The sequence below is a fragment of the Alternaria arborescens genome (assembly GCF_004154835.1).
Source record: "Alternaria arborescens strain FERA 675 chromosome Unknown contig_2, whole genome shotgun sequence".
NCBI lineage: Eukaryota > Fungi > Ascomycota > Dothideomycetes > Pleosporales > Pleosporaceae > Alternaria > Alternaria arborescens.
Window position 1 is genome coordinate 1,621,634 of NW_021167857.1, and position 23,366 is coordinate 1,644,999.

The following is a 23,366-nucleotide window of genomic DNA, read 5'->3' on the forward strand; positions in this document are numbered from 1 at the left end:
CATCTTGGCAGTTATCTCTTTGGCCTTTCTCCCAGAAGACGAGAGAAGAAGAGAAAAAAATTATCATGGTCAAGAGCAAGCTTGACGAAAACAACGACGACGACGACGACGACAAAAGGGGAGTAGCATGTTCAGGCGATTATACCCTTCTATCTTGCATATTCTTTTCCCCAGACTTTTTTGTTTCATTTTCTGTCGTCTTCTTGTTGTTTTCTTGTCGTGGCGCAGGAAGATGATGGGTAAGCTGGCTATGGCAATTGGGGCGTCTTTCTTTTTTATGAGTGACTAGTTTGGCATGGCATGGCATAGCGTGGCGTTTTTTTTTTAGACAGATGGGATAAGGATAGGATGGATGGATGTGTGAAGGCATCACGATTGACAATTATGGTATCTGAATGAAATAAATAAACTACTACTATGTTAGCACGCTTCAACGATGTGAGTTTTGTTGGTTCGTACACAGGAACGATAGCGTGAGAAGTAGGACGTTTAATGAACCTCTAGAAAGCATCATTCAGACAACAGCAGGTGCATGATTTGGTAGTAGTGTTTAGCCTGCAAAGATGAGTTTTTATTGATATAGTGTGGGCTATGAGATGACATATTCAAGGAAAGTATAAGTAAGTTATAATACTGCTAATAAATGCATCATCCCATGCTCTTCCATGACACTGACACCATCTTGTCCAAGTCCAAACCCAGCCCCAACCCCAAGATCAATCTTATCCAAAAAGTGATGACAACCCTTCACGATTGTTCAATAATCAGGTAAGGGATAGCAGCCATTGCAAGCACTACGCAACTAGTTAGACACGGCCATCTCCCTATGCGCTTGCGCTAAAATCTCACCAGCAGCCTCCCCCATGAAGACAAACGCCTCAATTGCGACAACGTGCAACACAAAAACGAACATGCCAATCGTGATGAAGAAGTTCTTGGTGAACAACTTGATAAGGCGGCGTCTGGCCTCCCAGTTGAAACTCCTCCAGGCATCAAGGAAGCCAACGACACCAGTTCCACCCATAATCTTGCTAACGACCTTTCCGCCAAAGGTACGATCGAAGGGAACGATGGTGTCCTGGTCCTCGGGGAGCAGAGAAGCTTCGATACGGACCAAGGTGACCATGGCAGGGAGGCAGAGGAAAAGTGTGCAGGTGATGGCAAACACAATGACAGCAAGGACCCTCGCGATGAGACCGATCTTGTCTGCACAAGTCTCAATAGAATGACCCTCGTATCCAAGCTTGTTGAGCTTAAGCAGCATGAATACGCCAGCTGTGAGGTACATGCTGACATAGGGCATAACGGCCTTGAGCGCGGCGGGGACGGCAAGAGTCTTCCAGTGGGCCTTGGAGGGGATACGCCCCCAGAAGAGGCCGTCGGTGGGCATAGCGACAACCTTGTGTGTCCACGCGGCGTGTACGTTGGCGAGAAGGGCAGCGCTAATGGCAGCACCAACAACAGCTGAGCCAGGCATGCCAGACAGGGCCCCCGAGAAGAACGTCGTACTTAGGCCAGACAGGAACGAGTAGAAACAATGAATCTTGAAGCCGCGGAAGCGGGACCAGCGGCCGGCGTGTGCGACAAGGTGGCGGACGGTAGCGCGGATGGACGCTGTGATGGGCTTCGCGTTCACGAGGGTGATTGTTGGACCGGCTTCGAGGAGTGTTTCCTTCTCGTTGGAGTCTTCTTTGTCGTTGGAGGTTTCGTGGGTAACGGTAATAGCGGCGACGGGGGACTCGACCATGCAGAGGGTTACGATGACCTGGTTGAGCATGTAGGAGAACTAGTGATGTCTTATTAGCAACATGGTCCTGGACATCAGTCGGGAAGATGGAGACCAGGACGTACGAGGCTGATGCCTATGGCGGCAATGAAGATGGTGGCATAGATAGGGACAACCTGCCAGATGCTGATAGACATGTCTCCAGGCCTTGACATTGGTTCAGGACGTCCCAAGGCGCGCTTCACGAACGAAGACGTCTGCGGGTGCGACACGGCGCGACGAGCGAGCTCGACGAGGATCGTCATCTTGTCGATGTCCTCTGTAAAGCCTGTTCCTTAAACTGTCTTAAATATATCGTATATCGAAAAGTCGCGGTCGCTTCGAATGGTAGAAAAGGGTAAAAAGAATAAAACAGAAGACAAGAAGAGTTGACAACAGGTAAAAGGGTGAAGTGACAGGTTGGCGCTGTCACAGCGGCACGGCGTTCAAGACGGACTGCGACCGGCCAAGGAGGCGAAGTCCAGCCCCATTGACGCAACAAGACGGTTGCCTGGTCGCGCACGGTCCATGTGCCGACTTAGCCGCTGATCTATAATTGGCCCCGCCTTGTGTGAATGTGACATAGAGTGGTTCAAGTAATTCACATTCCGATACATGCAGAAAGCTCTTGGGGGAAGACGTGGGCGTGCTCCTTCACAATAGAGTCTATTGTCTACAGAGAGCATGTTCTGGTGTCATTCGACAAAACTATACCTGAAACCGGTTCGGCCACAATGATGGATGAACCTGTATCCCAACACTCTTAGGCAACCTGCAGAAGATTTGGGGCCAAAGTTGGACGCCTCATCTCTTAATCATTACCCGTGGTCTAATCCATGACATCACGCATTCAAGTAGACAACAATAAGAAGACAATGTTTCATTATATCAACCGTCAACTACATGACGAGAAAGAACAACTCCCATGTTACCATGATTACAGTACCGGAACCCCACCCATGACAGACAGGACAATGTAGAGGGGAAAACAGGAGAAGGCGCTAGACTAGAGACGCGACCAAGAAAAGGCTTTTAAAGGAAGAATGATACACAACGCTGGCCTTGTTTCCAATTTCAGGATGAGCATAAGTCGTCATGCGTGAGCATCATGAAGATGTGTGTGCGTGTTAGAGATCGATCGTAGCGTATTCGAGGTTGAGGTGAGTAAGATGGTCTGGGAAGATCAAGCTTATAGGGCAGGATGGGCCGCTGCGATCTTCTCGCCCTCAGTCTCGGACTCGTCGGAAGAAGACTCAGCCTCGGCAACGGGTGCGTGGGTGGGAGCTGAAGGGAAAGCCTCCTTCTTGACCTCTGGGGAAGTGGAACGCCCGCGGTACTGGTTGACGGTCTCCTGGGCCTTGGCCGTGGCCTGCTGGGTGTAGCCTTGTACAGTCTTCATGGCGTTTCCGGCGTGCTGGTTAGCAAGGCCCTTGACCTGCTGAGCCTGCTGGTTGGCAATGTTGAGACCCTTCTCCAACTGGGCATCGATGACCTCCTTGTTCTGAATGTACACAAGAGGACCGAGGAAGGTGATGAATGTCGAGATCAAGGCCAAGCCCCAGAGCGGGACAAACTTGATGAGGAAGTAGGAGATGAGGGAAGCGAAGAAAGCCTGTAAGGGATAGTCAGCAGCTGTACTCATTGTTAAACCCAAGGGCATACTCACAGCAACGGTGACGTAGACGTTCTCGGCGAACATGATCCGCTGAGACTCGATGACAAAGAAGTTGATGAGCTGCTCGAAGTCGTCCGTCATGCGCTCAAGCGAAGCCTTGGGGATAGTGTAGTACTGGCGGGGCCTGAACTGCGAAGTAAGACCACGTCCGATAGCCACTTGTCCGACAACTTCGGCAGCTGCGGTAAGACCAAGTACCATGTAGGAGGTCTTGAAGATGTAGCGGATCAGATTCAGGTATCGTGCGGCGAAGATGAAGACGACGGTTGCACCAAAAGCGATGCCGGTAGCGCGGGGGTTCTTCCAGCTCAACAGGCGGTAGAACATGCTGTGGTAGTCTGGTGTGTGTGTGTTAGCTACGTTGTCGACATGGAACACTAGTGTAGCCTTACGAGTGAGGTTCTGACCAGTCGCGGCCTTGTGCTCGGGAATCGTCTTGGAGTTGGCCAGATCAGCAAACTCGTCGCGGGTCTTTGCGCCCTCTGCCTTGACATTCTGTGCAACGGGGCCTGCAAAGTTTAGCAATGGTCGTGTGCGCATCGTTCAGATATCTGCAGGCTGTTAGTTGCGGTCCGGAACACGTAGGGGCGAGTCTGTGTACATACCTTACCGTTCATAACGGTCTGCTTGGCGTTCTGCACGCTCGGGTGGTTGTTTGCGGCGTTCATGGCGTGTGAAGCTGCTTTGTGGGTGTCAGTTCAGGAAATCAGGTGTTGTGCGGGCGGCAGATAAGAACTGCGATATATGGCGTTAGCTTGCGTCTCGGTAAGGGTCGAGGGCGTTCTGTCCCACTCACCTCACTCTCTAGAATTCCGTTCTTTGCCTTGATTGCACTGTTCTGCAAATCACTGTTTGCGCTGCCGTTTACGTGGGAAGGAGAGCCGTCCATTTGATTTATGAGATCCGGAGTGCCGTTGGGCGTGGCTAGGTCGAAATCGGTTTGTGTGTTGTTAAGCTCAACTCGGGGAGCTCCTGACATCGCTGAGGACTTGGCCGTGGAGGGGTATGATCACGGGTAGATGAGGGCAAGTAGTAGTGTGGGAGTATAGTGACAAGGTGCTGGGGTATGGGAGAGTGTGAGAGGTAGAAGGTGCTGCTATGGTTTTGTGCGGGTACTGTCGTGTGCGCAGCAGTTTGTTGGGCACATTCACCAAAACGTCATGGCTCCACTCCACAATGGCCTGGCCATGATTTGTTTTCCACTGCCACTCACGACGCACTTCTGCACATACAGGTTTCATAGCAAATCGTGTCATTGGCATACATGTGCATCATTCACACAATGCCTGAAACCAAGTTGCTGCGTGTCGACTTGTCCTTTCCGCGGATGCGATTCTTGTTCATGTGGCAGGCCCAAGCGTTCGGCCTGTTTCACATGTGAAAGACGGCCAGGTGGTCTTGATTCTCCCCTCATGACGCAACATAGGACCAATGTCACAGTCAGTCTCACAAAATCTCACAGTACACATGCCCAAATGTATACATATTAGATGCATCTCTTTGTCCTGTGCATGATATTCATCTTGCTGATCCACTTTTGCATGCCGGGTCCCAGACAGATCCCCCTGCGTCGATCTCCCTTTCATCCAATGTCGGATTGTCTCTAGCATGGACCAAGATGTGGTTTACTCATGCAGCATACGGACATTGGCATTACAGCCTGCGGAAGACATTGTCGACAATTTTATCATCCAGCATGCACCTCAGCGTCATAAGGGAACATGTATCCCCACTTAGCCCACATTGGTAGTTGACGAGCTAGCAACGCGCTGAACGATGATGTAGGCTCTGCGCCATGTCCATCTGTCGCCTCGCTCCCCTGGAGTTGGCAATAAGTCGGGAAATTAAGATAGCTCGTAGCTCTTGAACATCGCAAATCCCCCTTGTGATTCGTATGATTCTGCTGACACTGGGAACTTCGCCGAAGTGGCTTTGATTATCGTGCATCTGAACATGTGGAACCATCAGGACCGATCACGCGAGTCTAAGCCTTGCGGCTCTATTCTCGATCAGAGCCACGGATAAGGTCTCTTGCGACCTGCACGTGAATATTCGGCCGTGGAGGAATCTCGGAGGCATGTAGCGGTTGACTGTCAGTGGAATTTTGGGATATAGGGGTGGTTTGTCTCTTCGTGTATAGCGCATGGAGGATCTTGGAGAGCGCTTTCAGCGGGGAGCGCATCGTTTGTAGTACGATGAGGCTCGGCAATGTCAATTCTACATCGTGGCATATGTAAATGCTGTACACGAGTACTTAGAGGCCCATACTGTTCCTGGGCGCCAAATATAGGACCCCAACTTTTTGTGCTACCAGGCGAAGCAGGATCGTTGGCTAGGTGTTGATGGACAAAGGAATGTGGAGGGGAAATTATGGATGGTCACTCCGCTGCGCTTCCGCGGCAGCGGCGATGACTGGTATGGCCGTCCACGAAGCTGCAACGTCATCTCTCGGCAAGGGTCATGTACTCGATATATTGAGGGGGTATTTGTGCTTTCTAATCTTACATGACACCCCTATGTGATGTTACAATGTTTGTTGTTGTCCTCAGAAGGGAGTGCTTCGCAAAGGCAGGTGCGAAACGGAAGGCGGGGGTTCAGGGTCTCACGAGGCAGGCGCAGACGCACAGGGCACACTCTACCACGCGACAACAAAGGTGGGGGTCATCGCCCTCGGCCTCCTGCTTTGCGCTCTGCGAAATGGCGCATCTCATACAGTATTGATAGCCGGGCGAGACTCGTAAGAATTGTGCGATAATGCGCACACTTGTGCACCGACTGGTTAGGCTGGACGCCATATTGGCGGCCTCAACCCCGGGATCCGGGACTGTTTCGAGTCCCAATCCAGCAGCAGTCAGTGTCATCGAGAGTTGGTGAATATCTCCGCCGGCGTGCCGAAGCTGATTTTCTTGGCCTTGGGTGTGAGTTGCCAATGCTTCGAGGAGCCTCCGAGCGGTCAGCGCCGCTGCAGAGGGGTCTGAGGGGTGTTTGACCTCCCGCCTCTTCGCCAACAGGCCCCAATCGCCGTTGTCGAGAGATAGACAAAGGCCACAAGCGCCATAGCGGAAGCGTAGCACCATTGGAATTATGCAGGTGGCTGCAGGGATGACTCCGACGGCCAGCAACAGGTCCTCCCGTGAAGATGCTCGCCGTTGGACTCGAGCAGCGGCTGCCAGAATCATGCTTGTCCCAACTCTGACCCTGGGTCATCTCAGAGCATGTCACAGCGTCGTCAGGCAACGCCTATCAGCGAGGACCAGGAGTTGGATCCAAGAACGCTAGGGTTGGCAGGGCATGGCAGCAGGCAGTCCGCGCGCCATGGACGATCGAGGCGGGCTCCAGCGAATATGTGGCGTACCTCCGAAATCCTGGCCAAAGGTCTGCCGTTGCGATAAGACCCACTCACACGCGCGCTGCGGCTTGCGTTTATCACACCTCTCCCAGCCGGGTGACTTGTCTCTCTCTCTCTTCATCTTCATTCACCGCACATCGTCGCACCGTCGACAAATTCGCGTCGAGGCTACAAGCCTAGCTTGCAAGTATACCCACTTGACACTCCCAGATCCTCGGTACGCCAGCAACGTCAGCCAGAAAGAGCGACATGGTCAAAGCGCTCACCTATCGCCATTCCCAACTCGTCACCGCTACCGCTGCCACTCAAAATCGGCACTGAGCACGCGACATCCAAACAGCTCCCCCTCTACGGAGGCGAGAGTCTGTGAGGACTGCTCAACAGCAGCATGATAATATCACGCGATATCTACAATGACTCTCCCCCGCTACGCCGAACCCGCATGGCCAACAATCCGACTCTCCTGTATTCTTGGTGGTGCACTGTATTTTCCGCTGTCATCATTGGAGTCCGACTGTCGGGCCGCTATATTCGTAATGAAAGACTCTTCCGCGAGGACAAGGTCATGGCACTCAGCATCATCCCACTGTTTGCGCGAATGGGATTCGCTCACGTGGTCCTGATCTGGGGCACCAACAATGTCAACGTCACGAATTTGACAGACCCTACCATCATCCGCCACCGCGAGATCGGCTCTCAGATGGTCCTCGCAGCGAGGATTTTCTATGCATTATTGTATGTGCAGTCATCAACTTGAATCAGTGTGTGACTAACCCATGCTAGCATCTGGATGGCCAAGTTCACCGTTTCAGAGTTCCTGAAGCGCTTGACGGAACGCTTCTGGAAGAGAGGATACGATTGGGGACTGCGTGCCATACGCATCTTTCTTGTCGTTACTTTCCTCATGGTTCTGATTGCCACACTCGCAGAGTGCCATCCTACTACCCATTACTGGCAAGTTGTCCCGGATCCGGGACCGCAATGCCGACAGGGCTACGCGCAGCTACTCACCATGGGCATTTGCGACATCGTCACCGACGTTTTCCTTATCGCCTTTCCGATCCCGATCATCGTGCGTTCGAGCATGCCATTAAAGCGGAAGATCTCACTTGTCTTGCTGTTTTCCTTATCGATCGTTCTAATCGTTGTCACTGGCGCTCGAATGCCTCTGGTAATGCAAAGATCAGGTCTACAGCAGTTCCGCACCGTATTCGCTTCTTCAGAAATTCTGGCTGCCACCATCGTTTCCAACGCCATCGTCCTAGGCTCCTTTCTTCGCGACCGAGGTGTCAAGAAACCAAAGTTCAAAGCACCATCTACCACAGACAGTATGGAGCGTCGAGGATCAACACGCCGCTTCACGGACCAGACCGGTAGCAGTGATGAGGATCTTGCAAGGTCACTAGGATACCGCACAAAACCTGAACTGCTCGATAAGTCGACAAGCCTACCGAGACCGGCTCCCGTGGCGGACCTCGACCTCCTATCATCGCCCAGACAACCCGGTCCTTTTACAAACAACAACTGGAAGTTCCCCGATGAGGAAGCTGGTATGCTTCCGTGCAACGGTCGACCAAGCATGACAGTCGAAGACATACGAGATCCGATGCCCAGTCCTCGTGCAAGGCGCGTGTCATGGTTCGACGTTGGTGGACTACTGGAGAATCCAGCCGTAGCTCCCTCACCCACCGACTCAGTCATTGCGCACGACTTTGCAGCCCAGTCACAGCCACGAAGAGGGTCCAGAGCCTCAAACACGATCATGCCAAACGCACGCGCATTTCTGCCTCAAGCACGACGCAACTCCCGACTTTCCCAACAGTCCGAAGACTACGAGATGACTCAAGTCCGGCCCACCAATCAGTTGCAGGATCCCGGGGGCTTGCTCTCCGAAGACCGCGAGCAAGAAGAAGAAGCGTTGTCGACTCCATCTCCACATTCAGGCTCCTCAGCCGGTCCCCCTTCTTGCCAGACACGCTACGCGCCTATACGACGCACATCGACGCGCTCGACACAACAAAGCTATGATGTACCATCGCTAAAAGATCCTGGAGGCTTGCTCTCTTCTGCGCCGCCTCCCTCGTCTACACGACGCAATCCTCCCCAACAAGGCCGCAAAGTGCCGTCCCTACAGGACGCCGGCGGCCTTCTTGGTTGACGACACCCGTTCCTCCTTTACATTTTCCCTGCGTGATACCCCGGCCTTCGCAGCCTCATTTGCATTCGCATAGTTTGCCTAATGCTTCCCTTTTCCTTTATTCAGTACCCGCACGATATCCACCTACGTAGGTAGGCGTTGATGGATTTACGATTGATGGGCTACGAACGCGATACCCATGGAACCATCAGACATCTCAGGCTGGATGTCGCAGAGTAAATCACGATCTATAGTCGGGCAGCAAGACGCATGTGTATTATAGCAATAACAATATATCGAACGACGCTTGACGTCGCTGTGGCGTCGTTTACGGCGGTAAATTGCCGACCTATAAATGAAGTTTAATATAGACGTTCTCGGCTCTTGTGGTCCTGGCATCCGGGTACGTGGTACATGTCGTAGGAATGTAACATGGTTTTTACGCTAAAAAGCAATCGCTCGAAAACGTTGATTACCGAGTAAGTGGTTCAGCATCCAGCGCTTGGAGCCCCTGTGGAACAGGTAGCGTTCGGATATTATTCAACAGTGTCTTGGCTGCTCAACGGCGCGCGGGAAGGAAGCTGCAGGGCGCGACGCGACGGTCATAGCTCGCACTATTAGCAACAGCTTGAACCTTCGAGCCGTAGCACGACCTACCCACCCGCCATCATCTGGTAGCACGTCAGAAATGAACAATGACGCGCCCACGCTCCTCGAAGTCATCCAGCTAACCCGTCAAGAACTCACCCACACGCAGAAAACCGACCCGATTCGTGAATGCGGACGCGCTGCGCTGGCGCTGCTTCCCTCTGATTCCGACCTAGCATTGAAGCTCGCCTATCAGAAATTACACGATGTGCCGTACAAGGAGGTGAAGACGTGCTGGCGCAGGCTATACGCGGATGCGAGTCTATGGAAGGTGGTGAAGGTGGTAGACGACCAGCATGGCCAATTCGCAAAGGGTAGATACGATGAAGAGCGAAGCAATGCTGCTGCTGAGAAGAATGCCTGGGTTGACGACGTGGTACGAACACTGGATATGACGCTTATATTGACAGGCGCACCCGAGAGAGAGGAGCTCGTGGAGTTGTGGTTTGCAGCGTTGAAAGCTGTCCTAACGCCTCCAGGACGAAATTCCAACATCGACGCTGACGCTTCCGAGCCCCCGAACAAACGGAGAATGCTATCGTTTTCGCGTCAAACCTCCTGTGTACCAACGAGCTTCCCGACGGTGCTACCCAATCCCTCGCCCACCATCCGACACGCGATACCTCGAACGAGAGAACTCAGTCTGGAGGCTTTCCAGAAGAGAGTTGGTGACACGGCTATGCATACACCTGTTATTATCGAAGGTGCGATACAGCACTGGCCCGCACTCGACGAGCGGCCGTGGAACAGCCCAGCATATTTGCTCGAGCAGACACTCGGTGGTAGACGCCTCATACCCGTTGAAGTGGGCAAGAGCTATACAGACGAAGGCTGGGGTCAGCGCATAACCACTTTCCGCGACTTCATGGAGACATACATGCTCGAAGGTGCGAAAGACGCTGTCTCAGCTACACCATACATGGACAATGTGGGTAGCCCTGATCGAGACGGAGCTGATGGCAGCCAAACGCCAACACCACCACCGACAGGCTACCTAGCTCAGCACGACCTCTTCGCCCAGATTCCATCTCTCCGCGCCGATATTAGCATACCTGACTACTGCTACTCCTCACCCGCCCCTTCCCCGCACCTCATACACATTAAACCTGTCCCGAAGCTCGAAGAACCATTGCTTAATGCTTGGTTTGGACCTAAGGGGACTGTTTCGCCTCTACATACTGATCCGTACCACAATATACTTGCACAGGTCGTGGGGTACAAGTATGTGAGGTTGTATGCCCCGGAGGAGACGGAGCGATTGTATCCGAGAGGGATGGAGGGGGGCGGAGTGGATATGAGCAATACTAGTCGTGTTGATTTGGACGAGGGGATGGAAGTTCTGGGGGAGGTGAGTTGCTGGGAGGTTGAGGGCTTGTCAAGTGAACGGCGATGGGAGTTCGAAGAAGAGTTTCCTGGTTTCAAGGATGCGAGGTATATTGAAGGCATTTTAGCCCCGGGTGAGTGTCTTTATCTTCCAGTAGGTTGGTGGCATTATATACGTAGTCTCACACCTAGTTTTAGTGTGAGCTTTTGGTTCAATTGAATCATTGTTCTTGTTCATCTTTCTTTCTTTCTACTACCTCAAATGATGGTATCGTACATGTCTCGGATGATCACTCCTCGTTGCATTCTCTGCATTTCCGCGTCGCCAATTCTCCATCTCTTAACATCCTCCGTGTGCGAAACAACAATCATCGAAATACAACCTACGGAAAATGATTGCTTTCGCGTTAAGACAACGACGATGCGCCTGTTCGCAATAGTATTGGCATTGTTGAGACATCTCCCGATGGCTGCAGCCACATATCTTGTAGTAAGTTATCAGGTATTCGCACATTTTTGGTGAGTATAACAGTCTGTGGTTATCCAACGTCTAGTGATGAGCTGGGCTGGTAATGTAATCTTGAAGTTGAGATGTTGGATAGTGTGAGGAATGGGGAGAGAAGGAAGCGCGGCGTTGATATAAAGTACAAGGGGAGAGCATAATTGCAATTGTAATTCAGATGGACCTATCACATATGAGTTGTGAAAGGGGATTGTAAATTCCCCTGGGGCATAGTCCAGGTATAGATAACTCGCTTGTTTTTCTTTTCACTCGTTGGACGGAAGACTTTGTAGCTTCCTGTCAGTTCCTTTTTAGTATACTGTTGAACGACGTCCTATAGAGCGATAAACATCCTCAAAGACTCTGTTCCCAAACCATCTAATTCGACTCTTGCAGCACCAACGCACCATTCCCAACCAACCCACCTACTAACCCGCTCCCCCCTCCACTCATAATCCACTATGCCCCAAATGCTGGATTAACATCATGACCCCACCATACGTCCCTCATCCCTCATCCCTCATCCCCGTCCGTCTCCTAGTCCTCTTACCCAAAAGCCGGACTAATAGCATACCCCACAACCAGCTCCTCACCCTGCCTAAAGCAACTCCAAAGATTCCCTACGCCCTCGTCCAACCCAGGACTAAACACACTCCCCACGTAGCAAAACACACTCTCGTGCTCCTTGACACCGAGTCGTCTCCGGAGGAACCGCACTATCGTTGCAAACGTCGAGTTTGTGCCCAGCTTGAAAATGCGCTGAGTTAGGTGCGGGGCTGAGCCTATGGGTTGGAGACGAATTGTCACTGTGAGAAAAGAGGGGGGTTGGTTAGTTGCGTGGAGTTGGGGAGAGGACAGGAAGGAGAAATGTAGGTGAGGTGGGATGGGATGAGACGGGGAAGGAGAGTTGCGAAGAGGGTGATATCGCTGGTGGATCCCCGTCCTATAGTATGGATGAATGGGAAAACAATCCAATATACCTTTCTGTACAGCGAGGCTCCCGGCAGTTTCTAGCGCTTTCGAAGTATCTTTCGGCAGGTTGGTCAAGACGACTGACGCGGCCATGGTGAGGGGCGCTTCTGTTGTGTCGTCTTCTTCTGGCATCCTCTCTTTTGGTGATTGAGACATTGTGTGAGTGGTTGTTTATCGTTGCGAAGCGAGGTGAGTTCAGCGTGAGTACAATGAACAGACCGTTCAATATTCTAAGAGGGAATTACAAAATAAAAGAACATGGACTCATGCAAAGTGATTATTGATGGTCGTTCCAGGTAGAAGCGGTGATCAGGTTTAACTGCCCAACCAACCAATCACCGCCCCACCACACCAACATCACTTCTTAAAAAGCAAGAGGCACCCAATCAACCTTATCATCTTTCGCATTGATATCTAGTGTTTTCTACATATCTGATACGATAATGATATATAACATAAGCCTCCATTATGGCGCTCATCCGCTTATTCGTCGCCAAGTATACTCACCTCTCCCGTGTGACAATGTTCTACAAACCTCCATAGTAGTACCAACCAACCCTCGTTTTACTGATAAAAACACACGCGCGCGCACGCACACCACCAGCCAGCCGGTTTGCGTATCGCAAATGAACCAGCAAAATTTGTGACCCGAAGGTCATTGGACGCAATAGCTATATACAAAGGGGACGGCATGCATCGTTAGCCCACCAGGGATCGAAGATCGTTGGCCTAATACTGTGGTAAAGGAAAATCGGAGAGTCAAGTCAAGCTTATAGTCGCCAAGAAAAAGGGATGGAAAGGCAGAAGCTGCGCCTCGAAAATGCTTATGGGAATCGGGTATTCGCTCGCAGAGTAATGCCATGCGCCCGGGGGCGAGAAGTGAACAGATGTTTGCGAAAGGAAATTATGTCGTGGGTATTAGTGAGGTCGTGCATTACGTTGTAAGGGATGCAATGAGTGGCCGTATAGTCTGCATGAGCCGTAGGGCTCATCGACGATCAAGTTGGGCGAGGAGCTGGTCTAGCTCGACCCAGTTCTCGGTGGTGACTGCGAACTTGCGGTGCTTGCGTGAGAGGATGTGCTGTGGAATGTTAGTATAGCTCGCAAAATGCACAGTCATGATTCGTACCTCGTCGAAGTCATTGAACTTCTCCCTGCAGTTCTCGCAGTAGCCAGGCTTCAATTCCTTCTCAGCAGTCTTGCGCCTGCGGAGGGCTGCTGCTTTACGAGCTTGTCTCTCTTCGTCACAGTCATCATGAGCATGACCCATATTCTCCTGAGCCTTGCGCTTGGCTGCTCGCATGGGTTGAGAATGCTCATAACTGAGCGCAGCCCTCACGTCGTTTGTGACGGACGAATGGCCACTATTCGTATTCGCCGACGGTACGCTGTTCTTCTCAAGGACCTTTCGTTTCAATTGGTTCACTTCCTTGCTGTTTCCAGCACGCGGCGCGGCAGCAGTCGAGGATATCATCTGCGAGCGGATGGCGGAGGTGATGTTGGATTGGTGTAGACCAGACGCGACTGGCTCACCAGCAATGAAACGGGGCATGGCTCGGATGCTAGCCTGAGCACTGCCAAACATGGGTGGTGGGCCGTCTGCCGTGTTGCATCGCTTGGGTGGGAGGCCCTTCGGGGGGTCTAAGGGCTTTGCATCCGCATCGTGGTCTTCCTTGACGATGGCAGCAGGGGCACTGGGACGCCTGGCCAAGTTGTTGTTCTCTACTAGAGCACTCTTCTCTTCCATGGCTGAGACAGCACGTGTCCGTGGAGCTTGGGCTGCCTGCCTTCGACGTGCTTCCTGCTCTTCCTGCTGTCGGCGGCCGAAATGGGGATCTTCAACAAACGGACACTTGCCATTACCCGAGGCACGGAACTGTGGCCACTTGCCCTTCTCTTTCTCGACTTTCTGATATTCTCGGATCATAACAGGTCGGGTGACCTCATCCATGTCGTGTACGTATACGTAGTAGCCACGAAGAGGGATCATGTCCTGCGAGGCCATGACGTAGTCGCGATCCATCTTCTCGTTTTGCAGCAGCCTCTGTAGGTCAGCAGGACGGCCCTTCTGATGCTGCGAGGCCACGGCGTGGCGCGTCGGGTGGCTAGCTGCATCTTCACCGGTCTCCTTGTTGAACATGGTGTCTACCATCCGCTGCAACTTCTCCACGGACCATATCTTCATGCCCAAGCTCTTAGCCTTGTGCAGGATGTCACCGCGGTCAGACCTCTCCAGCGCGGCATCGAAGATGGACTTCTTGTTCTCCAGCTGAGCCGGGTTGACGGTGCCCTTGTGGGTGGATGAGCTGCCATCGAGGTCGGCAGGAATGGAACGCGTCGTAATGACGTGGGTAACTTCTCGGGAGAAAAAATTGACCTCACGCTGAAGATTGTTAGCAAGATGGGAGTATGATAGGACATGGCAGACGTACGGAACCTAGGTGCTTTGCCCTATGCATCAGCTTGTCTTTCTGGGCTTCTGGCACGCTGTCAAAATAGAAAGCAAACTGAGGGAACAGCTTGCGATAGTGACGCTGCCACTGTCGGATCGTCTCCAAGTCGTTGGACGCTCGCTGGGCGGCCTGCTTGGACGGGGCCTTTGACTCTCTTGCTGCTTCCAGCTTGCGGGTCAAAGCCGTGGGCTGGGCCCCACTCCGACGGACCAGGCCATGGCGATGGGCTTCGGCATCATCGACTTGGATGACTTGTTTCTTGGGCGGCGGTTGGCCATAGAGGACGTCGCGCTGCTCACTGGCGTGTGAGCGTTGGCGCTTTCCTCCTATGGCCGTCGCGCGTAACGGGGAATTGGTAGCGTTTTGCAGGTTGGCGAGGGGGACGCGCCGGTTCGACATGACTACTGGAACCTGGGGCGACGGAGGGACAGCTACTGCTGCCATACGTGGGAGAGCGGCCGGGACTGGTCTCGAGGCGTAATAGATGATATGCTGGGTGGGAGGGGCACGTGTGCGTGTAGCTCACGACGCGACGGTACGGGCACGTCGAGGATTTTCTAGCAACGCGTAGCTGCCATGTCGAGGTGCGGGAGCTTTGAAGACCAAGGTACAAAGTGACAGCAGAGTAATTGAGCGAAAGAGAGGCGCGTTGCAGACGTCGATCTGCTTTCATCAACCAAGGAAAGAGTAGTCTTTGTTTGGCCTGGAGGCTGGTACAGTATGATGCAGTTGGCGCTAGAGCCAACCGGGCTAGCCTGAAAATCTCGCGCGAACCATCCACAACATCTTTGCCTAGACAACGACCTGGGCAAACACAAACCATCCTTGCCGACAACACCGTCAGTGCGCCCTGCACGACATCTCGCGTCCACTCTCTCGCTGCCCATCCTCGGCCTCTGATTCAGCCTCAGGGGAAGATTCGCAACTTCCCCATGTGGCGCCTCTCCTGCTACTTCCATCTAACGCCGACCCCACTTCTCCTATCTTCTGCCCTACTAACAACTCGACGTCCAGCGCTGCACCACTGGGTCCGTCTCATCTTACCAATAAGGCCCCCATCGCCGTTGAATGGCACCCGCCGATCTTCGCTTCTCATTGCCTGCCCTACGGAAATGTGACAGATTCAAACTTATTCAGGGTCTGCATGGTGGAGCCTTGGTCGATAGCCCGAGGTGTCACGCCTCTTGGTCGCGACTTTGTTGTATGGGTCGCAAAACACCGGATGCGTCATGAGAAGTGCACACAAGGAAGACCAAGCAGCAAAACGTATAAAGGTATCACTCCGGTCTTGCACGCACCACGCACCAGACGCCGTGGAGATCTATTCTTGATGCATTGTGCAGATGATGCCCAAGTTCTCATTCCAATGCCATTCAACACTCGCTCATCAATACTTGAGTACCCCGGCTCAGTTCATCGAATCCTCAATCCGCTTTCCTAGTCAGCCGATTCTTGTAGATATGTTCCCCGCTGGTCAACATGAGGAATGCCGCTGAAACTTCACCGTATTGTCTTCCTGGAATTGAACAATGAACATCCTTGCCTGTGGCACAGAGCTCTACTCTTTACATTGGTACGCTCAAAACAGCGACGCCACGATGCACGCCTTAGCGAATCTACCAACCAGGTTGATATTGCTGTGGTGGTCATCTTCTTACATTCTAGAAAAAGAAAGGCTTTTTGTGCCACTCGTAAAAGTCTGTATATTCACGTCATCCAACATACATCGTCCTCACGCTTTCACTTTCATGACTGGCCAACATAATAGCGACCATGAGTTCGAAGCCGATGCACCTGCTATGATTTTTGATAATATGGATCTCTTCAGCCTTATACGCAACACGTTGGATCCAGGATAATTTCGACTCCGATCTCTGGAATGGAGTGGAGGTGTATTTCGTCTTTACCGGCAATGTCACTTTCTCTTATCGCTCAGAATGCAAACCGTAACGAGTAACGTATTACAGCCCGAGGATTCGCGGTAAGGCTCAATCCCTTGCCAGGGTACGGACGTATGAAAGAGTTTTGACACTGATTCGATGGAGAAAGCACAGCGAGCAACGACATGGTGCACACACACCTGGGCGTTCGGCCAGTACGGACAAGGGAAGAATTAGCCAACCTGTTTCGAAGAAGAAGTATGTCAAAGGCGTTCATTATAAAGATCAGTCTATCTAATACTACAGGTTGATACTTACGAGAAAGCAATACCGAACACTAAAAAAGAAAGCAGACCGTTCTCTGAAGACAGTGATCCAAACACTCAACCATGACCAGCTTAACAGCAGATACTCTTACGGCCTCGCAGCTTCAACAAGAATTCAGCTTCGTTCAGGGCCTTGTATGCGGTATCCTTCAAATATCCTTCATCGGGTTCGTCCTCATCTTCGCTTGTGTCATATGATTCTTCTTCCACAGTCGTATATCCATCGTCGTCGCCTGATGCATTATCACTTAGGACATAATCTTCATCATCACCTGAATCGTATGCCTCAAGCACCAAAATCTCTTCCTCCTCGTCCTCTTCTTCTTCTTCCTCATCATCGTCATCGGAGGGACTCATCGGTGGGGCCGATCGACGAGCCAGAGGACTAGGTGAGCGCTCGTGTCTTGATACAGTGTTTTCTCTGACATATGCCGAGGTAAGCTTAGAATGGGATGCAGGTCTCTCCGGCAGGGAAACTCGAACTGGAGCTCTCTCGTCGTCCGGCTCAAGAGACTTGGCCCTCCTCCGTCGTTCGACTTGGTTACCATCTAGATCAAGGAAGGTCTGAGACATTGGATTCGAGCGGACATAAGATATCCATTCGCATATCTTGGGTTTCACTTGATTGAACGCCCATTCGCGCACGTTGTCGATTACCATACGCAGTGCGAAAACGCCCCAGGTAAGTTCGAGGGAAGTCGCCCAAATGCAGCGCATTTGGATTTGCCTACTCTGCTAATAGATGTTAGTCATGCGTGACCTATGATTCACCAGGATCGTACTTACTGGGTGTCTGAACGTGAGCCAAAGACGAACACTAGGACCCACGCAGGTAAACGAGAAGATGACCAGGGCGTCGGTATTTGGAGAGTCTACTTTCTCGGCCAATTTCTCTCGCATGATGAGCGCTTCAGCCGATCCATTTGCAGCTTGGCAATAACAGAATTCTGCCTTGTCGGCTCTCCCGGTGCCATGTTTGACCTCGACAATAGCCCAAGGAAAGCACACCAGATCTAAAGCACCCATGTTGTCCAGCTTTGTTGGATCACAGTTCGATAAGGCCGTGGTTGGCGACGAGATTACCCCTCCTGTCTTCCGCAGCTCGCTGAGAACGGGAAGCGTGAAATTTTTGATTCTGGGGTCGAAGTGAAGTCTCCTCGCCACCTTGGAGGCGGGATCGATGATTGGGAATAAATAAGCAAAATCCGGTTTTGGCTCAGTTCGTACTGGGCTTGTCAAGGCTCTCTTCGATGGGCAATCGTTCCAAAGATGATTCTGGTGACTATACAAATGTTAACTTGAGCTTGAATAAGTAGCATGCTTAAACTCACAGCTCCCACCGGTTGTATAAGTCCCTAGAAATAGTCAGCGAAGAGGATTTGGAACCGCTGCAAGAATACATACTTGCGCTCATCCTTGATGGGATGGACCTCTCTGTAGGTCTTGAAGAACTCTGTTTTTAGAAGAGACGTCCATGGACCCTCTGGTACATTTCCCTCGCGCAACTCGATCGCCTGTTCCTTGACTTTCATGCAGTCATCAAGTGCGTTGTTTATCTCAGTCTCGGCTGGCGAGATCTCTCCTCTACGGAGGCCTTTTCTGGACATATAAGCACGAGGTTTCAAACTCCATCTTGAATCCTGCGCAGTTTCTCCATCCTGCCCCTCACACTTAAAGTCCTCGATTTCCCGCTCAAAAATCTTTCTGTTGCTTTTTGGAACTTTTGTGCGTGCCCATCTTATGTCATGGCACATGGGCCGTAACCACTCAGGAAGATCCTCCCTTCTGTGGACTTTAGCGTCAAAGAAAACCTTCTCAGCTGCCAAGATCTTTCGGGTTAACCGGGGTTTTCCGGTATGTTCATTCGTCGACGGCATATCTTGATGTCTCCTGGGGATCGATCGATCGTACGTAAGTGCTAAATGTTGAAGCAATGGAAACGAGAGGCCTAGGTTAATTTTCGCGAAGAGCAACTGAGGTAACGCAAGAAAGGTAGTTGATAATAGTGGTTCGCTATAGCCATTTTGTAATCGTCTAGTTCTCCATGTGTAGGCGTACTGGGATGGAAGAGTAGGATGCGGCGCAGCATCACGAGTAGGCGAGGCTGAAACAGCGTTGGCGACGCACTTGCCAGTTCAGCCTCCGGGCTTCAGCCCCCACGCTGCAGGAGTAACACCATCATTGTCAAAGTTGGCATCGCGTCCATCTCGCCGAAACCAACATCATCCTTCGCGCGCTTTCCAAGCTCAAATCCAGTGTTTCAAAACGTGGGGTAGTATCATATCGAAGTGAAGGATGGAGGATGAGGTTCGGCTACGGGAAACCGCCCTCCCCTCCCGTGGCCCTTGCGCCTGGTGCTAACTTCTTATCGGAAAATGCTCTGTTGATGTAACGCGGTTCCGAACGCGACGAAGGATTCCATGGCGAGAATAGCATATTAAGGATATCTCGATGCATACGGTGGTTGGGATGCGGGCTGATGGTGGTGGTAGGTGCTAATCGGCGACGTTTCGACATCCTGGGTCTGATGTCCTTCAGGACGCCCATTATCACTGCAATTGCTGTCATCGATTCAACCTACTCAGTGATAGTATCACACAGATCACCACACGTGGGAGCCTTGAGACTTCGCTACGGCCCGGAAGTGTCACCTAATAGCGTAAGGGCAATACCAATTCGAGAGGTATCGCAATATTAAAATGCACTGCGACCTGCACCGCATGTCTGTGCTTGCAACATGTTTACAGAGTGTAGCGGAAAAGGAGACCGGGCCCATTGGCAATACCCTCCAGGCCCACAACCTGATCCGACCTCCGGTTCAGCTTCTGCAGCCAGAAACGCAACACCAGTGACGCAGTTGCGCAGCAAAGGAGTGCTACTGTCAATACAATGCAGCCCATACGATAGAGACTGCGTAACTCAGTTAGTACAAGCTCACATGGTATGGGATGTTGTACTTACGGTGCGCTCCATGCAGGGTACAAGTAAGCGGTAGCGATGTTTGTCGCATTCGACACAGCAGTTGCCAGTGCAAGTGTGACCGCTCTCTTCGCCTTTGGCCGTGCGACTGTTGCCGAGACCCATGGCAGAATGAGTTGAAAGGCGGAGAAAGACCCCATAGCCTGCAGAAACATGGCAAAGTAACGAGGTCCGGTTTGATGTGTTGACATGGAGATGATCTGACCGACCGCGGAGATAACGCATGCGGCCACGATGTGGAAGCAATGTTCGCCTGAGCGCCCAGAGTGCCACGAGTTCAAGACGGAGAAAATGAATGCCAGGAAGTAGGGGGGTGCAGTGAGCAGAAGTGTCTCCACGCGGGGAAAGCCGAGTGTCTGCACGATAGAGGGGAAGAAGTAGGTGAAGCTCATCGATACGACGGCGCATGTCTGAATGAAGACAAGGAGCGGCTAGAGATGGCGTCTAACGTTAGCAACACATACGAAGACAAGAATTCTCGATATCGATTTACGGCGTCGACCGTAGTGTTCAGGGAAGAAAACATGAGGCAGAGAAGGTACGTACCACTTTCGGGTCGGAGAACGCCTGCTTGAGCCCAACGAATACGGATTCGTTCACTTCATCTGCTACACCATCGTTTTCGCGATTGAGTCGCCATTGTGCCATCGCCGTCTCTTCTGGTGACAAGAAGGGCGTGTTCGAAGGGTAGTTCGGCAGAAGAGCGTACCCAGCGAAAGCCATGATGATCGTCAGAGCTCCTTCCAAGATGAAGATCCTGAGGTGTGGGAGTACGAAGTCAGTGTATGTCTCACATGCTTCCGTACAGTCACAACTTACCAGCGCCAACTCGGATAGCCACCAAGGCCTTCCATGCCATCGACAATACCTGCTGCAATCAACCCACCAAAGGCTGAAGAGAGGGTATATCCAGAGTAAAAAGTAGCAATGCGGCTTGGTAGCTCTTTTCGTGTATACCAGCATGAGAGAAAGAATATGCACCCAGGAAAGTACGGCGCTTCCGTTACACCGACCAGGAACCTGAGCGCAACCAATCCAGCGTGGTTTTGCACAAAGCCTGTGGCACCAGATACGACACCCCAAATGATGACCACTGTTGGCAGATACAGCCTGGGCTTGAAGATGGAGAGAAGCATGTTCGACGGTATCATCATGGAGATGTAACCAGCCCACAATACCATCACAGCGGTTTGATACTGCACATCGTCGATGCCCAGTGTCGCCTCCAGACCCCCGAGGCGTGCATTAGCGATGGCATTTCGATCGAGCACGTTGAGCAAGAAGAGCACAATTAGAATAGGCAGGGCTCTAAAATCGATTTTCCGCACGAGTTTCTTTTCGAGAGCTTTGAGTTGCTCAGGTGTGTGACCGCGTAGGATCTCCGGTACTGGGTTGCGAGATTCATTCGTTGCTTCAATGTGCTCAAAGGCCAGGTCTTTCTCGAGAGAATGCTTTTCGACGTCCATGGCGATGATAGAGCGGCGAGAATAGTGAAGAAGGTAGTGAGGCGCTCTAGAGCGGAAGCGTGGATGGCGCTACCCCACAAACCTGGGGTAAGCCACTTCTTATACTAGCCTTCTAGCTCCCCATATCACGTTGTGTTAATCGTCAGCATTATCGAGTTTAGTATGGCATGGGGTGCGGGGATTCCCGCAGTACGACATATCTTCTGACTGGGTAAGATCGTCCTTGTGGATTACAGTTGTCGTGGTCAGCCAAGGCTAGAGACCACGGCGTGTTGACCGAGATGTACTCGAGACGAGACCGTGTGGTACACCGTCGGCTCCTGGGCGAGTTAGCGATAATGTTTGTTGAGGGAACTGAGGGGAGGTCCGGGGGTTGTGCCGATCACGGTTATTCATGTAGAGCCGATGCATTGTGCCAACATGCAGCACATGCGTCTAGTCACGGGCTGTGGATATGTTTACACTGCATGCAGCAGACGCATTAAGAAGGTATGAGATCATCGGTGTTGGTTAAATCGCAACACATTGGTTCAGTTATGGACATAGATTATTCTGATAAGGAACGAAACAGTTCCATGCGATAGAGATTATGCATACGTATGGAAGCGTACTGACTGACTCGAGCATGATCAGAGTTGATACATGATCTTGAGATGTGAGATATTGATGCATTCTAGCTATACTACAGCGCGCAGCATTACGCTGTTACTTCAACAGCATTCACCCGTACATTCTCAACCTTTTGACTCGTTCTCTCGTCCTCCCTCACACTAGCTTTTGGCGCCAACCCGTCCACATAATCCTTTACAATCTGATCAAACCCAGTATCTCTCGTAAACCCCAGATTCAAAGCCTTCGTATTGTCAAATTCCGCAGGCCAAGAATATAGTATCTTCTTGAGTGTAGGCTCGTCCTTCATCTCTAACAATGCAAGCTTATCGCTACCACCTACCCTAGCAAGCGAATCCATCATGTCCTGCACTGAAACGCCGATGCCAGGGAAGTTTAAGCAGCGGTCGAACTTTGCGAGGCGGTTGATGTCGAAATCTGTAGCTGCGTAGACTAGATTCTGGACTAGAATGCGAGGAGAACAGAGCCAGTGTCGCCATTGCTTGTCTTCTAATGGAATAACGCATTTGATGCCATTCATCGGTTCGCGAACCATGCCACTGATGAAGGAACTTGCTGCAGCGGTTGGTTTCCCTGGTCGTACCGAGACAGTAGGGAAGCGAAGTGAGATACCATCGATGAAGCCGCGCCGTGTGTATTCAGTAATGAGGTACTCGCACATCATCTTCTCTGCACCGTAACTCGTCTCTGGTGTCGGCATTTGAGATTCCGTGACAGGTAGTGTGACGGAGTTATTGTATACTGCCTGACTTGAGGCGTAGATTACTCTTGCTCCCGGACATGTCTTCCTGATAGCTTCGAGTAATGCGCGGGTTGCGTCGAAGTTTGCTTTCATACCCAGCTCGAAATCAGCTTCGGCGCCTGAGGACATGATGCCGTGGAAGACATAGACGGCATCTATGTCTTTGGTAACGACGGAATCTGCTTCTGTACATAAGTCTGCCTTGATGGCTTGTGCCTGGCTCCGGGAACGGGCGTCTGGGATGGGCGGTTCGATGATGTCGGTCAGGATGAGAGAATGCGCGCCCTTCTCGTCATCGAGAAGCTTCTTCGCTACGAGTTGGCCGATGAAGCCAGCGGCCCCTGTAATAAGGATACGCATGGTGTTTGTGAGAAGATCGGATTGGTGTGAAGTCAGAAGTTTATTTTGTTAACGATATGCTATCAGAGACAACTATGCCGAATCACACTCATATACCGCACGCGCCTGTCATCGGAGCGGTATCTCGACCGATTGCGCGGACTCGGAACGCAGACATTG

The 23,366-nt window shown here is 51.8% G+C and overlaps 9 protein-coding genes across 9 annotated transcripts; 2 read left to right on the top strand and 7 right to left on the bottom strand.

The window, feature by feature from the left end:
* Positions 1 to 747: 747 nt before the first annotated feature.
* Positions 748 to 2,031, bottom strand: AA0111_g1407 (hypothetical protein; the record flags this gene model as incomplete). The annotated part of the gene is made up of 3 exons (XM_028647063.1): positions 748 to 794; positions 850 to 1,786; positions 1,852 to 2,031. 3 exons carry the CDS (start codon positions 2,029 to 2,031, stop codon positions 748 to 750), a joined length of 1,164 nt encoding a protein of 387 aa, XP_028511070.1.
* Positions 2,032 to 2,954: 923 nt separating this feature from the next.
* Positions 2,955 to 4,419, bottom strand: AA0111_g1408 (hypothetical protein; the record flags this gene model as incomplete). The annotated part of the gene is made up of 5 exons (XM_028647064.1): positions 2,955 to 3,377; positions 3,432 to 3,778; positions 3,833 to 3,949; positions 4,051 to 4,119; positions 4,242 to 4,419. The coding sequence occupies 5 exons, from the start codon at positions 4,417 to 4,419 to the stop codon at positions 2,955 to 2,957; spliced, it is 1,134 nt and encodes a 377-aa protein (XP_028511069.1).
* Positions 4,420 to 7,231: 2,812 nt separating this feature from the next.
* AA0111_g1409 (hypothetical protein) lies at positions 7,232 to 8,947 on the top strand (the record flags this gene model as incomplete). Its single annotated transcript, XM_028647065.1, has 2 exons — positions 7,232 to 7,524; positions 7,573 to 8,947. The coding sequence occupies 2 exons, from the start codon at positions 7,232 to 7,234 to the stop codon at positions 8,945 to 8,947; spliced, it is 1,668 nt and encodes a 555-aa protein (XP_028511068.1).
* A 667-nt stretch (positions 8,948 to 9,614) lies between these two features.
* AA0111_g1410 (hypothetical protein) lies at positions 9,615 to 11,117 on the top strand (the record flags this gene model as incomplete). The annotated part of the gene is made up of 1 exon (XM_028647067.1): positions 9,615 to 11,117. One exon carries the CDS (start codon positions 9,615 to 9,617, stop codon positions 11,115 to 11,117), a length of 1,503 nt encoding a protein of 500 aa, XP_028511113.1.
* Positions 11,118 to 11,945: 828 nt separating this feature from the next.
* On the bottom strand, positions 11,946 to 12,527 carry AA0111_g1411 (hypothetical protein; the record flags this gene model as incomplete). The annotated part of the gene is made up of 2 exons (XM_028647068.1): positions 11,946 to 12,205; positions 12,380 to 12,527. The coding sequence occupies 2 exons, from the start codon at positions 12,525 to 12,527 to the stop codon at positions 11,946 to 11,948; spliced, it is 408 nt and encodes a 135-aa protein (XP_028511114.1).
* Positions 12,528 to 13,359: 832 nt separating this feature from the next.
* AA0111_g1412 (hypothetical protein) lies at positions 13,360 to 15,223 on the bottom strand (the record flags this gene model as incomplete). Its single annotated transcript, XM_028647069.1, has 3 exons — positions 13,360 to 13,452; positions 13,501 to 14,754; positions 14,804 to 15,223. The coding sequence occupies 3 exons, from the start codon at positions 15,221 to 15,223 to the stop codon at positions 13,360 to 13,362; spliced, it is 1,767 nt and encodes a 588-aa protein (XP_028511111.1).
* Positions 15,224 to 17,102: 1,879 nt separating this feature from the next.
* Positions 17,103 to 18,637, bottom strand: AA0111_g1413 (hypothetical protein; the record flags this gene model as incomplete). The annotated part of the gene is made up of 4 exons (XM_028647070.1): positions 17,103 to 17,765; positions 17,817 to 18,312; positions 18,362 to 18,385; positions 18,435 to 18,637. The coding sequence occupies 4 exons, from the start codon at positions 18,635 to 18,637 to the stop codon at positions 17,103 to 17,105; spliced, it is 1,386 nt and encodes a 461-aa protein (XP_028511112.1).
* A 1,134-nt stretch (positions 18,638 to 19,771) lies between these two features.
* Positions 19,772 to 21,475, bottom strand: AA0111_g1414 (hypothetical protein; the record flags this gene model as incomplete). The annotated part of the gene is made up of 4 exons (XM_028647071.1): positions 19,772 to 19,940; positions 19,992 to 20,440; positions 20,556 to 20,766; positions 20,829 to 21,475. 4 exons carry the CDS (start codon positions 21,473 to 21,475, stop codon positions 19,772 to 19,774), a joined length of 1,476 nt encoding a protein of 491 aa, XP_028511310.1.
* Positions 21,476 to 22,172: 697 nt separating this feature from the next.
* AA0111_g1415 (hypothetical protein) lies at positions 22,173 to 23,207 on the bottom strand (the record flags this gene model as incomplete). Its single annotated transcript, XM_028647072.1, has 1 exon — positions 22,173 to 23,207. One exon carries the CDS (start codon positions 23,205 to 23,207, stop codon positions 22,173 to 22,175), a length of 1,035 nt encoding a protein of 344 aa, XP_028511110.1.
* Between the last annotated feature and the right edge of the window lie 159 nt (positions 23,208 to 23,366).